Source organism: Lissotriton vulgaris, chromosome 2_2 (assembly GCF_964263255.1).
Source record: "Lissotriton vulgaris chromosome 2_2, aLisVul1.2, whole genome shotgun sequence".
Classification (NCBI taxonomy): domain Eukaryota; kingdom Metazoa; phylum Chordata; class Amphibia; order Caudata; family Salamandridae; genus Lissotriton; species Lissotriton vulgaris.
Window position 1 is genome coordinate 322,412,742 of NC_141688.1, and position 18,123 is coordinate 322,430,864.

Sequence of the window (18,123 nt, forward strand, 5' to 3'; positions counted from 1 at the left end):
CCCTGCTCTAAGACACTCTATACCACTTCACTCTATGCCACCCTGCTCTAAGACACTGTATACCACTTCACTCTAAGCCACCCCGCTCTAAGACACTCTATACCACTTCACTCTATGCCACCCTGCTCTAAGACAATCTATACCACTTCACTCTATGCCACCCTGCTCTAAGACACTCTATACCACTTCACTCTATGCCACCCTGCTCTAAGACACTCTACTCTACTACACTCAATGCCTCTCCACTCTACTCCTCTGCACTCCACTTGACTCCTTAACTCACTGCTGCACTCTACTCCACTACTCCACACTCCTCCAATCTATGCCACTCTGTGCCACCCTGCTCTAAGACACTGTATACCACTTCACTCTATGCCACCCTGCTCTAAGACACTCTATGCCACTCCATTCTGTGACACTCTATGAAATGAAATGAAATGAAATGAATAAAAACTTATATCGCACGACTTAGCCCGAAGGCATCAAGGCGCCTATCAAAAGAAATCATAAAAGGCAGATCCTAAAACTAAGGGTAAGCTTTGGCAAAAAGCCATGTCTTCAGGGCCTTTCTAAAGGCTTGCATCGATGGCAGGGACCTAATTTCAAAGGGTACAGTATTCCACCATCTAGGAGCCAAGCTAGAAAAGGCCCTGCCTCCCCACTTGGCTTTTCGGACTCGGGGCACTGATAGAAAAAGCTTATTGGAGGAACGGAGGTTTCTGGAAGGAGCATAAGGAACCAATAGATCTTTAATTCCTCCCACCTCCTTTCTAGTCAGGGATCCATAAACCAGACAGAGAACCTTGAAAGAGATCCTGGCTTCAATCGGAAGCCAGTGCAGGGATTTCCTAGCGGCAGTGGCTGCTGACCTCCTCGGCAAGTCCAACACAAACTTAGCTGCGGCGTTCTGCACCGTTTGTAATCGCTGTAGTAAGCAATTATTTATTCCTGCATATAAGGCATTGCAGTAATCAAGCCGAGAGGCTATTAGTGCAACCACAATTTGTTTCCGGTCTTGCAGGGACAGATAGTGCTCAATCTTCCAGAGGATCTTATTGATGCCCCAACACGTGGAGATTGTCCTGTTCACCTGTTGACCCATCGCAAGGGCCGGGACAATCATGACCCGCAGGTTACGGGCCAGGAGAGTGGGTACAGGGCAAGTCCCCAGGGATGGGGGCCACCATTCCGCAGACAAGATGTTGTCCTTCCCGCCGAATACCAGGATCTCTGTCTTCTCACCATTCAGCCTCAATGAGTTGTAAATCATCCATTGAGCAACTGCCTCCATACAGTGTCTAAAATTGGAGGCAGAAGAGCTGACCGACTGGGCGAGAGATAGCAAGATCTGGGTGTCATCGGCGTAGGAGACTACCTCCATCCCAAACGATCTGATAAGCCTGGCCAGTGGGGTCACATAGATGTTAAACAGGGTCGGACTTAACGCCGACCCCTGAGGGACCCCACACTGCACCGGCCTGGATGGAGATAGGAACTCCCCCAGCTTCACTCTCTGTTCCCTCTGGTCATGGAAAGAGGCCAGCAAACTGAGTGCTGGCCCCTCCACCCCTATCTCCCTTAGCCGAGATATTAACACCAAGGAAGACAGGGTATCAAACGCAGCTGTAAGATCTAACAGGATAAAGGAAGGTGCTCGTGCCCTTATCTACAGTAGTGTGGATGTTATCAAGCACTATGGTAAGGGCAGATTCAGTGCTATGCCCCTCCGAAATCCATGCTGCAAATGATCTAAGAGACCCGAGGTTTCCAGAAAGAATGCGAGATGCTGGTTAAGATGGATTTCCAGCATCTTTGCAGGAGCTGGGAGAAGCAGAGAAATGGGGCGAAAGTTTTTAAGAACCTCCAGACCAAGGGTAGGCTTTTTCAACAGGGGTTTGACCACCGCTCTCTTCCACTGAGAGGGAAAGATACCGTCTCTACTCTACTTTACTCTATGCCGCACCACTCTATGCCTCTCACCTCTATGCCCTCAATACCACTCCACTTTACACTACTTCACTGTACACCACTCTATGAACACTCCACTCTACCACACTCCACTCTACTCCACTCCACTTCACTGCAATCCACTGCACTCCACTCTGAAACATTCCACTCTTCTCTATGCCACCAACTGTTAGCCATGCTGAACAGCAGCCACGCTGGTGTAGAACATGGCTAAACACATTGGCAAAGTCCATAGGTCTCGCATAGGCGCAGCCTGTTGGTTTTGCCAATGCTTATTTGTGTTTGGACCTTTCTGAGATAACAGTGGTTTGTCCACAGGCATAGCTGGTGATCACCAGGGGACGGGGTTCTTGAGGGACTCATGTGTCTTCTCTCCCCCCTCTCCAGCCACACTCCGAGGACATCATTCCCTACGAGCACGAGCTGTACCGCCAGCCCCACGACTACTACCCGTACCTGAGCAGCGATGGGGACAGCCGCAGCGGTGAGTCCACCTGCAGGGGGCGCTGGAGATGGATGGAGACGGGGTGAATGAGAGAGGGCATTGTAAGAGAGGAGAGGGAAAGATGAGCAGGGAGGGAAAGGGGTGATGGGTACCGAGAGGGGGAAGGATGATCAGGGAGAGAGCAAGGGTGAAACAGACAGAGAGTGAGAAGGAGAGAAGAAACAGGAGAGTGTGAAAGAAAGTGTGTCAGAGGGAGAGCAAGAGAGAGAGAGTGCAGGATGAGTTTTGGAAAGAGGGAGAGGAGAAGGGATAGAGGAGAGGAAGAGCATAATGAGCAGAGAAGGATGGCGAGAGCGATGTGTCTGTAAGGTGAACTGGAGAGAGAGCAGAGGGAGGCAGAGTGTATGGTTCGTATAGAGAAGTTTGGGCAGATAGAAGGGTTGGGAGACAGAAGTCTGTCCAGAGATAAGCATTGGAAGGGGCATCTAGGCAGACAGGAGGGTTGGGAGCGAGGAGTCTAGGTAGAGAGAAGGCTTGGGGCACAGAAGTCTGGGCAGATAGAAGGGTTGGGAGTCAGATGTCTAGGCAGAGAGGAGGATTGGGGCACAGAAGTCTGGGCAGATAGAAGGGTTGGGAATCAGACCTCTAGGTAGAGAGGAGGCTTGGGGGACAGAAGTCTGGGCAGATAGAAGGGTTGGGAGTCAGACGTCTAGGCAGAGATGAGGCTTGGGGCACAGAAGTCTGGGGAGATAGAAGGGTTGGGAGTCAGATGTCTAGGCAGAGAGGAGGATTGGGGCACAGAAGTCTGGGCAGATAGAAGGGTTGGGAATCAGACCTCTAGGTAGATAGAAGATTTGGGACACAAAGGTCTGGGCAGATTGGCTAGGGGAGAGATGCTGGACTGTCTTACAAGTTTTTATGACTGAATCCTTTTGGTCCCTACTGGACTATGTGGAGCTGTGAAGTAGGCGTTAGAGCCGAATGCAATGAAGCTTGGTTTAGAATGTTGAGCTCATAGTTACACACAGAAGAATAAAGACGTAATATTAAGCTCTGTGTGTGGCGCAGTCGTTGGCGGATACCCAGGCTGGCTGGATGCTACAACTGGTGACGAGATGGGGTATAAGTCACCCGAAGAATGCCCCTGCTCTCCCTGAGAGTTTGACGTGATCCAGGCAGACTGCCCATGCATGCCACGTGTGTCGCTGTCGGAATACAGAATTGACGCTTCATGAATGTGGAGTCAAAGCGCAGCGCCAGCCGCTGTGTAGAAGTTGAAGATTATGAAAACAGTGCAAGGATCTCCACGTCGCTGGCTTAGAACCTATTGCTCAGGCTATACATAACGGCATCGCGCTGCCACACAAGATAGATTTGTACAATATACAGAGTGATTCTGCTAAAGGCGGTTACATACAGACACCAAAAAGAAGCTCGAAAGACTGCTGTAGTCAAATGCTGACAAAATACGTAAAAGTTCTGGCTGACAAAATGAATTTTAAAAAAATGCACATGGTCACTGCACTTACCAGAGCCTCGATTAGCAGATCTGTACGACGTAAGTACCCAAGAAGAAGCACGAGGTTTGTGCTTACTGTGCTGTACTATACCTGAAGCAAACCACCAGTAAAGCTGCAAGGTGACTGCTCAGAACTACTCTAGAGGTCTCCAGAAAGTGAAGGGTTCCGTTTGCAGAGCAAGGAGAAGGTCAGTGTCCGAGGGATCGTCCACATCGACAGTGAATCTGGTTCATCACAAGGATTCACAAATAGAGCAAATGACCATGGCTCGAATGGACAGCAAAATGTATCGGAGAGAGTTCCGCCTTCGATGTTATCCACTCTCACAACAAGTTACCATACTGTTGCCTTCCTGAATCAACCAGCACCTTTCGATACTGCCAAAATGCAAAATACTGGCAAAAGGTTGATTGCGTGGATAGAGACATCTCATGATTTCATTGATGCACTTGAGGAGTCTGATAACAAAAAGATTATCAAGTATCTCAAAATCTTGCTGGTGATGGTGTGAAAGAAGTCATAAAGAAAATGCAGCGAGATGACGAAGAAATCACATATTGTCAATTAAAGAAACACTGAATATCAAATTCAATCTAGTACCAAACATTGTTTACGAAAGATAAATTTTCAGTCAAGAATGACAAAGAGTTGCTGAAACCATTGAGGACTTTGTGGAGAGACTCGATACTCTCATCTAACACTGTATATTCAATCAATTCAATGATGAAGAAGCTATGCTTCTGAGAGTCATTGATGGACGCTTATCAGACTCCTTCAGATGATGAATCACAAGAGAAACTCTTAGATTGGAGCAAGTGTTGATGGCTGCCAGAGCTGAAGAGTGAGCTGAAAGACAGGCTTCTGACATGGAGGTCAGAGATGCTCTGAGTGAATCAGTAATGAGCGTAAAAAGCACGTCAATGCAAAAAACAGAAGGACACAAAGTGATGTCTACATGTAAAAAGAAGTTGTGTTTTGGATGTGTATATTCATTTCCACATGAAGGTAAATGTCCCTCTATTGGACATATAGGTAAAGATGTAGAAAGGAGAATCATTTTGTGACAGTTTGCAAAGCGAGGAGAAAGTAAGTGTGTCATGTGCGAAGACAAAATGGCCACCAGAACTTTCCAGAAGCAACATTCAACACAGGCTCACAAGGCAAAGCGGCAACATCAATTGAGGCAAATCGACACTGAGTTAAGTTGATCGTCATCTAAATCCTTGTCAAACTGTTCATCTGCCTCACTATCGTGTGAAAGTGAAGAAGATGGGTGTGCCATGTCGAAAATTACCTCAGAGAAATGTGCACATGTTGGACAGATTGCATGTGAGTAAAAATGTCAGTCACATACAAATCGACATGCTAAAGCACCAATGTCATGCAAACATTGTCCAATGCTTACATTGAAAGTAAATAGATGTTCAATACCTTTCATCATCGACAGTGGGGCCTCAATAAACATAATGCCTGAAGAGAAATATAATGAACTGTCTCCATTACCGTGACTCACACCATAAAAAACAAAAGTGTATGCATGGGCTGCATCGACTTCCATAAAAAGTCAGTTTGTTTGTTGCAACCATGAAACATAGGAAAACGTAGGTGCAAGGACCCATCCATATGCTTCAAGGTACAGTGTGTTAAGTGCCTGTCTACGCAGTTTCAGCACAGCTGCGGATATGGAACTGATTTCCATTAATTACAATATGAATGATGCTCATCACGAAATAGTAAGACAATTCCCTTAGTTGTTTCATAGGTTAGGAAAGCTTAAAACTATTTAAGTGAATTTGCAAATTTAAAGAAGATGTCCGTCCTGTTGCTCAGAGACACAGACAATCTGCTTGCCACTTACAAGAAGCTGTTGAAAAAGAACTTGAGCATTACTTAAGCAGGACATTATTGAGCATTCTACTGGTCCATCTGCATGGGTTTCTCCCAAAGTGGTAGTGCCCAAAAAGACAGTGAAGGAGCTGTATGTATATGCGTTGACATGGGTCAGGCAAACAAGACAACTGAAAGAGAACCACTCCCAGATCCGCATATTGCTAACAAGATAACCCCAGCTAAACAGTGCAAAAGTGTTCTCTCATCTTGATTTAAATCAAGGTTATCATCAGTTGGAACTCCAAAAAGATTGCAGGTACATTACAACATTTTCTACACATGTTGGTCTGTTTTATTACTAAAGATTCAGTTCTATTGTGTCATTGGCTGTTGAAATTTTCCAAGACATCCTTCGACGTATCATACAGTCTGTTATGAATTCATTCACATATGGCGATTACATAATGGTTTTTGGAGCTACACAGAAGGAGCACGCTAAAGCTCTCACACAAGTGTGTTGTTGACTTATAGATGCAGGTTTGACTTTAAATGCAGTCCAATGTGAGTTCCAGGAGACAAAGTTAATATTCTCTGGCCACATCTTTTCAGATGAGGGCATAACACCGGAACCTGCAAAAGTACAAGCACTATCAAATGCTGATACCCCACAAGATGTTTCTATGCTACGTTTGTTTCTTGGCATGTACTGTTCACTATACATAAGAGACTTTGATATTGTAAGTGCTCCATTACAAGAGTTAAGGAGAACAAATGTTTCACTTGAGTGGTCGCAAGAATGCACGAAAAGTTTTCCGAAGATCAAAAAAGTCTTTGCAAGTGCTGCTGAAATGGCTTACTTCATTCCAAAGCTTCATACTGAGGATGTTGTTGATGCGAGCCCTGATGGGTTAGGCGCTGTTTTTGCACAGCACTGTGGACATCCAAATGCACAAAGGCATATTGTGGCGTATGCAAGTAGAAGTCTGTCTCAGACAGAACATGCTTACTCACAACCTGAGAAAGAGAGTTTAGCTGTGTTATGGGCTTGGGAATACTCCCTGTGTTCTTTACATTGGTAACTGATCACCAAGCTTTACTGACTGTATTTGGCAATCCAAAAGCCAAGATGCCTCCTCGCAGTGAAAGATGAGATTATGAATGCAAGAGTACAATTACACCATTGTTCATCGTACAGGAAAGGATCAGAATCCTGCTCACTACTGTTCCAGAGCGCATATACGAGATCAAGATACTCCATCCAAGACGGCTGCGGACTTTTTCAATTTCATTGTTGAAAAAAACACACCAACTGCCATATTGTTAGCCCAGATTGTCACTGCCGCAGGTCATGATAGTGACATGCTGGAATTGAAAGAGAGAATCACACATCATTCATGGAACCGACACACTTGATCCCTCACCAATGATGGTGAATACAAAAAATATAAGAACGTTAAAGATTAACCATCATTAACTGAGGAAGGGGTCATAATAAGAGGGTTGAGAATTCTAATGTCTGAGTGTCTGCTACAAAGAATGAATGAAGTGCTCATGAAGGACATTGTGGTTTAGTTGCCACAAAGAGAGTTCTGCGAGATCGAGTTTGGTTCCCATGCCTCGATAAGTGAGTTGAAAAGGTACTCAAGGCTTGTCACCTATGGAACTGCTTTTCTACAAATGTGACTCAAGATAAGTTGAATATGTCCAAACTCCCTAAACATGCCTGGGAGAGAATAGCCATTGGTTTCTTTGGTCCACTTGATAACGGACATCATTTGCTAGTAGTCGTGGATGAACATGCCTGCTTCCTGCTCATAGAAGATCTTTAATACACTACAAATGAACACGTGATTAAGAAACAGGATAACATCTTTGCAACATGAGGCATTCCAGCCATTGTGAAGTCTGATAATGGCCTGTCCTTTAGAAGCCAGGATTTAAAGATTTTCTACAGCGTCTGAATATAAAGCATCAGAAAAGCACACCTTTATGGGCGCAGGCCTACGGCCTCATTGAGCATATTATGAGTGCGCTAAAAAAAGCGGTACCGCATGCAACCCTAGAAAGGCTCAAGTTGAAAACTGTACTGAACTCTACACTACGAGCCTATTGTTCAACACCGCATTCGGCCACCGGTGAAAGTCCTGCAACTTTGATGTTCGGGAGAGCAAAGACAACAAAGTTACCTCAATGGACCAACCAATGAGAAGGCAGTGAAGGTACCAATTGCATAAAGGACTTGGTTAACAAACAGAAAATGAACGCCTATGCAGACAAGAGACAACGGGAAAAGAATTTCATGTTCTGAGATGGAGATCTCGAGATAGCCCAGAATATGCGATGAAGGAAGTCTGATGCACCTCATGATGTTGAACACTTTCCAGTGGTATCCACCAAGGCACATATGGTGACTGCCCAGCATCCTCGGAAGTCTGTAACCAGAGACTCTTCTCACTTTAAGCATTTAATGTCTGGGCAGAAAGATGGAAGATTTAGGAGACAGACGTCTGGGCAGATAGAAGGGTTATGAGATAAAGATCTGGGGAGATTGAAAGGTTTGGAATCAGAATTCTGGGTCGATAGACGGTTTTGAAGAATGAAGTCTGGGCAGATAGATGGGTTGAGAGACAGGAGTTAGGGCAGATAAGCTGAAGACAGCTGTCTGGGCAGATAGAAGACCTGAAAGGCAGACGTCTGGGCGGAAATAAGGGATGGAGACAGATGTCTAGGAAGAAAGAAGGGATGGAGACAGAAGTCTGTGCAGATAGAAGGGTTGGAGACAGAAGTCTGTGCAGATAGAAGGGTTGGAGACAAGTGGGGGAAGAAAGGCTTGGAGACAGATGCCTGGGCAGATTGAAATCCTGGAAGACATAAGTCGGGGCAGGTAGAAGGGAAGAGATATATCTAAGAAGATGAAGGGATTGCATAAGAACAGACTGAATAGGTAGAAGAACTGATGAGGAAATGGTTGGGTAGATGTAGGGGTTGGGAGACAGAAGTGTCGACAGACAGAAGGCCTGGGAGAGAAAAGATGCTACAGGTCTGGGCAGATAAAAGCGTGGAGAAAGATATCAGGGCAGATAAAGCGAATGTTACTGAGAAGTCTCGGCAGATAAGGGCGTTGGTAGAGAGAGGTCTGGGCAGATAAAGTGATTGGTAGAGAGTGGTCTGGGCAGATAAAGGTGTGGAGAAAGATGTCTGGGGAGATACAGGGACTGATAGAGAGAGGTCTGGGTAGATTGAGTAGTTGCTGAAGTGAGCAAAAAAAATGACTTGGACAGAGAGAATGTTGATCAGAAAGAAAGGGTATGATAGGGAAATATGATAGAAAACCAGGTTGGGAGGGAGAGGTCTGGGCAGATATAAGGACTGTGAGAAAAGAGGTTAGGCATTTAGTAGGTTTGGGAGATAGAAGCATAGGTAGATAATGGGGTAGGATAGACATCCGGGAAGATAACAGTATTGGAGGGACAGATTTTGACAAAAAGAAGGGTTTCGAAGAGCTGGGCAGATAAATGGACTCTGAAACTGAATGCTGGGCAGATAAATACACTGGAAGGGAAGGCTGGGAAGGTAAAGAGGCTGGAAGGGAAGGTTGAGCAGATAGAAGGGGTGAGACCAAGACAGGTTAGCAGATGAATGGATTGTGAGAGTGAATGTCGGGCAGCACCCGTGCTGGGAAATGTAACCCCGCCTCTCCCCAAGCGCTTAATTATATTTGGAGATGAGGACAGGCCTGGGGTCTGCCTTGCAATGGACAGCACTGGGGGAGCTGGGGCTGGAGATTTTAAACCTGTTGTGACCAGGGCCGGACTGGGAACGCACACCAGACCTGCAATTAAATCGGACAGGCGGGGCGGTGGCTGGGGTGGTGGTGGGAAACACTGCTGTTGTGCTTTTGTTGAAGGGGGCAGATATCGAGTAACAAAAGTGGCCCCCACCGGTCCAAAACTGGAACCCACCATTCCGGCCCACCAGGAAAACACCCGGTGCCCGCAACATCCAGTTCGGCCCTGGTTATGACCCTGTAATGAGGCTTCTCATTATAACAATGAAGTGACCTCCCCCGTTCTCTCCTCTACCCTAGATCACTACTGGGAGTGCCACGCCCCCCACATACACAGCGAATTTGACGTCTTCGCCGACAACCACTTCACGGAGCTGCAGAGCGTCCAACCCCCTCAGCTGCAGCAGCTTTACCGCCACATGGAGCTGGAACAGATGCATGTCCTGGAGCCTCCAGCATCCACCACCCACCTCAGCCTCAACCAGCAGGTACGCGCCCACATCTCAGCAAGAGGGCTTCAGGGACCACACCTCAACCTCAACCAGCAGGTACGAGCACACACCTCAACAAGAGGGCTTCAGGGAGCACACCACAGTCTCACCGTACGCGCACACATCTCAGCAAGAGGGCTTCAGGGAGCAAACCTCAGCCTCAACCAGCAGGTGTGCAACCACACATCTCAGCAAGGGGGCCTCAGAGAGAGCACCTCAGCATCAATGAGCAGGTACACACACACCTCAGCAAGGAGGTTTCAGGGACCGCACGTCAACCTCAACCAGCAGGTACACACCCATATCTCAGCAAGAGGGCTTCTGGGTGCACACCTCAACCTCAACCAGCAGGTACGCACACACCTCAGCAAGGAGGCTTCAGGGACCACACCTCAACCTCAACCAGCAGGTACGCGCACACACCTCAGCAAGAGGGCTTCAGGGACCACACCTCAGCATCAACCAGCAGGTAAGCGCACACATCTCAGCAAGAGGGCTTCAGGGACCACACCTCAGCATCAACCTGCAGGTACGCAATCACATCTCATCAAGAGGGTTTCAGGGACCACACCTTAGACTCAATCTTCAGGTACGCACACACTTCTCAGCAAGGGGGCTTCAGGGACCACACCTCAGCCTAAACCAGCAGGTACGCGCGCACATCTCAGCAAGAGGGCTTCAGGGACCACACCTCAGCATCAACCAGCAGGTACGCGCACACATCTCAGCAAGAGGGCTTCAGGGACCACACCTCAGCATCAACCAGCAGGTACGCGCACACATCTCAGCAAGAGGGCTTTAGGGACCACACCTCAGCATCAACCAGCAGGTACGCGCACACATCTCAGCAAGAGGGCTTTAGGGAGCAAAACTCACCCTCAACCAGCAGGTACATGCCCACATCTCAGCAATGGGGCCTCAGGGACCACATCTTAGCCTCAATCAGTAGGTACGTGCTCACATCTCAGCAAGGGGCCATCAGGTACTACACCTCAGCCTCAAACAGCAGGTGTGTGCATACTCCTCTTCCAGAGGGCTTCACAGAGCACACCCCAGCTCCAACCAGCAGGTACGTGCCCACATCTCAGCAAGAGGGCTTTAGGGACCTCAACCCAGCCTCCACCAGCAGGTACACGCCGGCATCTCAGCAAGTGGGCCTCAGGGACCACACCTCAGCCTCAACCAGTAGGTACGCGTACACATCTCAGCAAGAGGGCTTCAGGGAGCACACCTCAGCCTCAACCCGCAGGTATGTGCACACATCTCTACACGAGGGCTTCAGGGAGCATACTTCATCCTCAACCAGCAAGTATACGCCCACATCCCAGCAAGAGGGCTTCAGGGACCACACCTTAGCCTCAACGACCAGGTACGCACACACATCGCAGCAAGGGGGCTTCAGGCAACATATCTCAGCCTCAGCCAGCACGTACGCGTACACATCTCAGCAAGAGGGCATCAGGGAGCACACCTCCGCCTCTACCTGCAGGTATGCCCACAGGGACCACACCTCAGGCTCAACCAGCATGTATGCACCCACATCTCAGCAAGAGGGTTTCAGGGAACACACTTCAGCCTCCACCAGCAGGTATGTGGTCACATATCAGTAAGAGGGCTTAAGGGAGCACATCTCAGCCTCCACCAGCAGGTACCCACACATATCTCAGCAAGAGGGCTTCAGGGGCCACACCTCAGCCTCAACCAGCAGGAATGCACACACATTTCAACAAGAGGGCTTCAGGGAGCACATCTCAGCCTCAACCAGCAGGTACGCGTACACATTACAGCAAGAGGGCTTCAGGGACTACACTCAAGCCTCCACCAGCAGGTATGCGCACAAACCTCAACAAGATGGCTTCAGGGAGCAAACCGCAGGCTTGACCAGAAGGTATATGCATAGCATACACCTCAGCGAAAGGGCTTCAGGTAGCACATCTCAGCCTCAACCAGCAGGTACAGACACACAACTCAGCAGGAGGGCTTCAGGGACAACACCTCAGCCTCAACCAGCAGGTATGCACGTCCATCTCAGCAAGAGGGTTTCAGGCAGCACATCTCAGCCTCAACCAACAAGTACGCACACACATCTCAGCAAGAAGGCTTTAGGGACCTCAACTCAAGCTAAACCAGCAGGTGTAGGAAAGTGCCTCTTTTGACATGGTTAGCCTCTACGTTTTGCCTGGAACATGACGTGATTTCGACTGAATGTGCACTGGGTCCATGTTAACCCGGTCATCAGTGCCAGATCCTTTCCCTAAACTGTATCATTGTTTCACAATTGGCACAACTTCTCCCACCTTGTATGTCCCTAGAAATTGGCATACCTTGTACCTAGGGCATTGGAACTGGGGGGTCCACTAGGAGTGCAGCATGTATTGTGCCACCCTCCGGACCCCTCCCCGAGATAATGCAGCGTAGACTCTGTGTCTTGGTGCAAAGAAAACCATGCCCACAGACACTGCATGAGATATAGGTACCTCACCCCTACAGCAGGCCTTATAGCACAAAGGCAGGGTGCGGACAAATAAGACGGAGTAGATATAACCCTGGAATCTCCAAGTCCATTCTTGGAAATTGTAAGTGCACATAAAGAGACCATGGGCTGGCAACTTGTTAGTACGATCTACTCCCCAGTAGACCACAGTCTCCGAACCCGGAGAAACCAGCTTACTGACTTGCCGCTCTAATGCAGCAACCAAACCAGAAGATGTACACCTGCTCTGGAGGGTCAGATCTGTCTCCCCACTGAGTATCAACATATCAAGACCTTCCAGAGCTGTGCCGAAGCATTATCTAGGGTGGCAGACCCCCTGCAACCTACACCGAGATGAAGAGTCCAACTCGGACTCCAACTGCCCAGGAAGCAAGCACCCATCAAGGGACTTCGAGACCCCTGAGACCCACATCCTAAGTGGCCCAGCTATCCCAAAATCACCCCTGAAACCTGCTTGCTCCTGGCCGTGAAAACCATCTTGAAGCACAAAACCTGGCTGACCAACCTGCTCTGCACCCAGCCCCCCCAGCCTGCGTACGACGAACCAGCTGTGCTCCCATGATCCAGAGGCCTTTGTAACCTGATCCCTCATTTAGGATACCTTGGACTTACCTGTAAGCCCCTTTGAGGCGACCCCCCTTCTTTGTAGTGCTCCTGCTACCAATACTCCAGCAGCGGGCACCCTGCCAAATCCGGGACACTCTCGATGATCCGCTAGTGGAACATTGGACCTTGGCATGCTGCTATCCTAAACCTTGACGGTGAACTCCTAGAAATGACGGTAGGATTTTATGTACATTTTTGAATTTTCTCCCACAAGAAATCATTGTGTATAATTGCGCAAAATTGTGAACTATTTTTCAAACTTTGATACGTCAAAAGAAATTAAAAGACCAGTTACGACCAGCAAATTTGTGCCTTGCAAATTGCGACTCATATGCGAGTCGCAATTTGCGATTCCTAATGGAAGCCCAAATTGCGAGTCTCATTAATATTAATGAGCCTCTCACAATTTTCGAGCCTATTGGGAATAACAGGCCCTCCCAGGTATGGTGGCCTGCTGGGCTCAGCAGACCACAATGTATGAGACTGCTTTTAAATAAAACAGTCTTTTTTTAAAAAATGCTACCAATTTTCCTTGAAGGAAAACAGAGTGCAGTTAAAAAAAAATATTGAACCGTTTTCGTTTAATTTTGAAGAGCAGGTAGTGTTCTCTGGGACCAATGGCTGCCCTTGAAAAATATTTTTAGAGACAGTTGCAAAGTGGAAGGGGTCCCCTGGGGATCTCTTCCAAATTGAGACTGCATTACCACCTTCTTGAAGAGGGTGGTAATTTGCGAGTGTTTTACAACCACAATTGCGGTTACAAAACATTTTCACATTGATTTGAGGATGCAATTAGGAAAGGAACTCCCCTTCCTAATTGCAACTCGCAATTCCTAAATAGCGAGTCGCAATTCTATTTAGGAATTGTACCTGGCCCTGGGCCATTGTGCATGCGCAAACGGGTTGCAAACCCGTTTGCACATGCAATTTAGGGTCGATAATCTGGCTGTAAGAACTTACCTGTGAATTAATTTCTAGGTCTGAAAAATTATATAAAAATAAGTATTATTTTTGAAAATTGGACCTAGATTTATTCTTGAGTGCCTGTCTCATTTATTGCCTCTTTGAGTACGACAAACGCTTAACACTACCCTCTGATAAGCATAACTGCTCAGCCCCCCTTACCACAAACAGAGCGTTAGTATAATCTACTTTAGCCTCTGGATCCCAATCTGAGACACACTGGACTCTCTGAGCAGTGTCCTTCCTTTTTAACGCACAATATAGAGCCAGTTTCCTACAGCAGGTATGCACACACACACCTAAGCAAAAGGACTTGAATAACCACACCTCAGCCTCAACCAGAAGGTATGTGCACACATCTCAGCAAGAGGGCTTCAGGGACCACACCTCAGACACAATCTTCAGGTACGCGCACACATCTCAGCAAGAAGGCTTCAGGGAGCACACCTCAGCATCAACCAGCAGGTATGCGCCCACATCTCAGCAAGAGGGCTTCAGGGAGCACACCTGAGCCTCAACCAGCAGGTACATGCCCATATCTCAGCAAGAGGGTTTCAGGGAGCACACCTCAGCCTCAACCAGCAGGTACGCGCACACATCTCAGCAAGAGGGCTTCAGGGACCACATCTCAGCATCAACCAGCAGGTACGTGCCCACATCTCTGCAAGAGGGCTTCAGGGACCACACATCAGCCTCAACCAGCAGGTACGTGCAAACATCTCAGCAAGGGGGCTTCAGTGACCACACCTTAGACACAATCTTCAGGTACGCGCACACATCTCAGCAAGAGGGCTTCAGGGACCGCACCTTAGACACAATCTTCAGGTACCCGAACACATCTCAGCAAGAGGGCTTCAGGGACCACACTTCAGCCTCAACCAGCGGGTATGCACACACACCCTAGCAAGAGGGCTTCAAAGAGCAAACCTCAGCCTCAACCAGCAGGTGCGCAACCACACATCTCAGCAAGGGGGCGTCAGGGACCACACCTCAGCATCAACCAGCAGGTACGAGCACATACCTCAGCAAGAGGGCTTCAGGGAGCACACCACAGTCTCACGGTACGCTCACACATCTCAGCAAGAGGGCTTCAGGGAGCAAACCTCAGCCTTAACCAGCAGGTTCATGCACACATCTCAGCAAGAGGGCTTCAGGGACCAAACCTCAGCCTCAACCACCAGGTACGTGCACACATCTCAGCAAGAGGGCTTCAGGGACCAAACCTCAGCCTCAACCACCAGGTAAGTGCACACATCTCAGCAAGAGGGCTTCAAGGACCACACCCCAGCATCAACCAGCAGGTAACGCACACATCTCAGTAAGGGGGCTTCTGGGAGCACACCTCAGCCTCAACCAGCAGGTATGGGCACACCCCTTCGCAAGAGGGCTTCAGGGAGCACACCTCAATCTCAACCAGCAGGTACACGTCCACATCCCAGCAAGAGGGCTTCAGGGACCAAACCTCAGCCTCAACCAGCAGATACGCGCACACATCTCAGTAAGGGGGCTTCAGGGACCAAACCTCAGCATCAACTAGCAGGTACGTGCACACATCTCAGCAAGAGGGCCTCAGGGACCACACCTCAGCATCAACCAGCAGGTACGCGCACACATCTCTACACGACGGCTTCAGGGAGCACAACTCAGCCTCAACCAGCAGGTACGCGCACACACCTTAGCAAAAGGGCTTCAGGGAGCACACCTCAACCAGCAGGTACGCGCACACACCTCAGCAAGAGGGGTTTAGGGAGCAAACCTCAGCCTCGACCAGCAGGTAAGTGCACATATCTCAGCAAGGGGGCGACAGGGACCACACCTCAGCCTCAACCAACTGGTACGCGAACACACCTCAGTAAGAGGGCTTCAGGGAGCACACCTCAGCCTTAACTGTACGTGCACACATCTCAGCAAAAGTGCTTAAGTAAGCAAACCTCAGCCTCAACCAGCAGGTACACGCACACATCCCAGCAAGAGGGCTTCAGGGAGCAAACCTCAGCCTCCACCAGCAGGTACGAGCACACATCTCAGCAAGAGGGCTTCAGGGAGCACACCTCAGCCTCGACCGTATGCGCACACATCTCAGCAATGGGGGGTCAGGGACCACACCTCAGCATCAACCAGCAGGTCTGCGTACACATCTCAGCAAGAGGGCTTCAGGGACCACACCTTAGACACAATCTTCAGGTACGCGCACACATCTCAGCAAGAGGGCTTCAGGGACCACACCTTAGACACAATCTTCAGGTACGCGCACACATCTCAGCAAGGGGCTTCAGGGACCACACCTTAGACACAATCTTCAGGTACGCGCACACATCTCAGCAAGAGGGCTTCAGGGACTACACCTTAGACACAATCTTCAGGTACGCGCACACATCTCAGCAAGAGGGCTTCAGGGACTACACCTTAGACACAATCTTCAGGTACGCGCACACATCTCAGCAAGAGGGCTTTAGGGACTACACCTTAGACACAATCTTCAGGTACGCGCACACATCTCAGCAAGAGGGCTTCAGGGACCACACCTTAGACACAATCTTCAGGTACGCGCACACATCTCAGCAAGGGGCTTCAGGGAGCACACCTCAGCCTCAATCGTACGCGCACACATCTCAGAAAGAGGGCTTCAGGGAGCATACCTCAGCCTCAACCGTACGTGCATGCATCTCAACAAGAGGGCTTCAGGGAGCAAACCTTGGCCTCAACCAGCAGGTACATGCCCACATCTCAGCAAGGGGGCTTCAAAGAGCAAACCTCAGCCTCAACCAGCAGGTGCGCAACCACACATCTCAGCAAGGGGGCGTCAGGGACCACACCTCAGCATCATCCAGCAGGTACATGCACACATGTATGTATGTATGTATGTGGTCTTGTATAGCGCACTGCTGCCCTGAGGCGTCGTGGCGCTGTAGACCGCTGGGGAACTCGTCCTGGCTATCCCTGTGACATGGTCCCTACTGGGTATCTCCAAGGTGAAACCAGGCATCCCCGGCGAATGTGGAGGGCCGTTGTAGAGATGAGGCAAGCTAATGCCCAGAGTTGCCGAGTGTGATCCCTGGTTAGAGTAGGCACCGAGGCGAGAATTATCGAGTCCGCTGTCCCTGGTCCACGACCCTGCCGCGTCGGGAATTGAACCGTAGTCCCGGGCCGTTCTCTGCTTCCGGGTCTGCCGCCTCTAACCAGTGAGCCACACCACTCTACACATCTCAGTGAGGAGGCTTCAGGAACCACACCTTAGCATCAACCGGCAGGTACGCGCCCACATCTCAGTAAGAGGGCTTTAGGGAGCACACCTCAACCAGCAGGTACGCGCACACACCTCAGCAAGAGGGCTTCAGGCAGCAAACCTCAGCCTCGACCAGCAGGTAAGTGCACACATCTCAGCAAGGGGGCGTCAGGCACCACACCTCAGCCTCAACCAGCAGGTGCACGAACACACCTCAGCTTCAGGTCGCACACCTCAGCCTTAACTGTACGTGCACACATCTCAGGATGAGGGCTTAAGTAAGCAAACCTCAGCCACAACCAGCAGGTACGCGCACACATCTCAGCAAGAGGGCTTCAGGGACCACACCTGAGTCTCTGCCTTTGCAAGGTAAGTCCTACAGTCTTGGGTAAGTAAGAGAGGAGCTTGGGAGCACTCAGGGCCTGTGTGTCAGGAGTGTGTGGACAGGTCGGCAGACCTGCTGGGCTCAACATCTACCTGTGGTCTAGTGGGAAGGTGTCCACCTGAAGGCACACATTCACACCAGGATGCCACCACTGGGCGCCGGGCCTTTAAGTCCTTGCTGAAAGTACCCCCATCCCATCGGTACCCGGGCTCGCCCGAGTGTCCCACATTGCCCCAGAAACATTTCCAGCCATCTGAGGGGCTCTGGTGACCTGTACTGACAGGAAGGCAGGACATGACCACAGGGCTCAGTCCTTATCAGAGGCCATTAAGAGCAGAGTAACATAAGTCATGTTTGTGTCTAGCAGGAAACAGAAAGCACCGCAGGGAGGGCAAGAAGGGCCAATGC

At 49.4% G+C, this 18,123-nt stretch overlaps 1 protein-coding gene across 2 annotated transcripts in view; it reads left to right on the top strand.

Annotated features, from left to right (window-relative positions):
* The window catches only part of SPI1 (Spi-1 proto-oncogene), a 118,775-nt gene that overhangs the window by 67,429 nt on the left and 33,223 nt on the right, over window positions 1–18,123 (top strand). The window contains exons 2-3 of one of the 2 annotated variants that reach the window (XM_086959699.1): window positions 2,356–2,452; window positions 9,851–10,038. In XM_086959699.1, coding sequence (XP_086815825.1) covers window positions 2,356–2,452; window positions 9,851–10,038 — 285 coding nt within the window. Of the gene's footprint in view, window positions 1–2,355; window positions 2,453–9,850; window positions 10,099–18,123 lie in introns of both variants that reach the window. The other variant, XM_086959698.1, reaches the window with a different exon arrangement.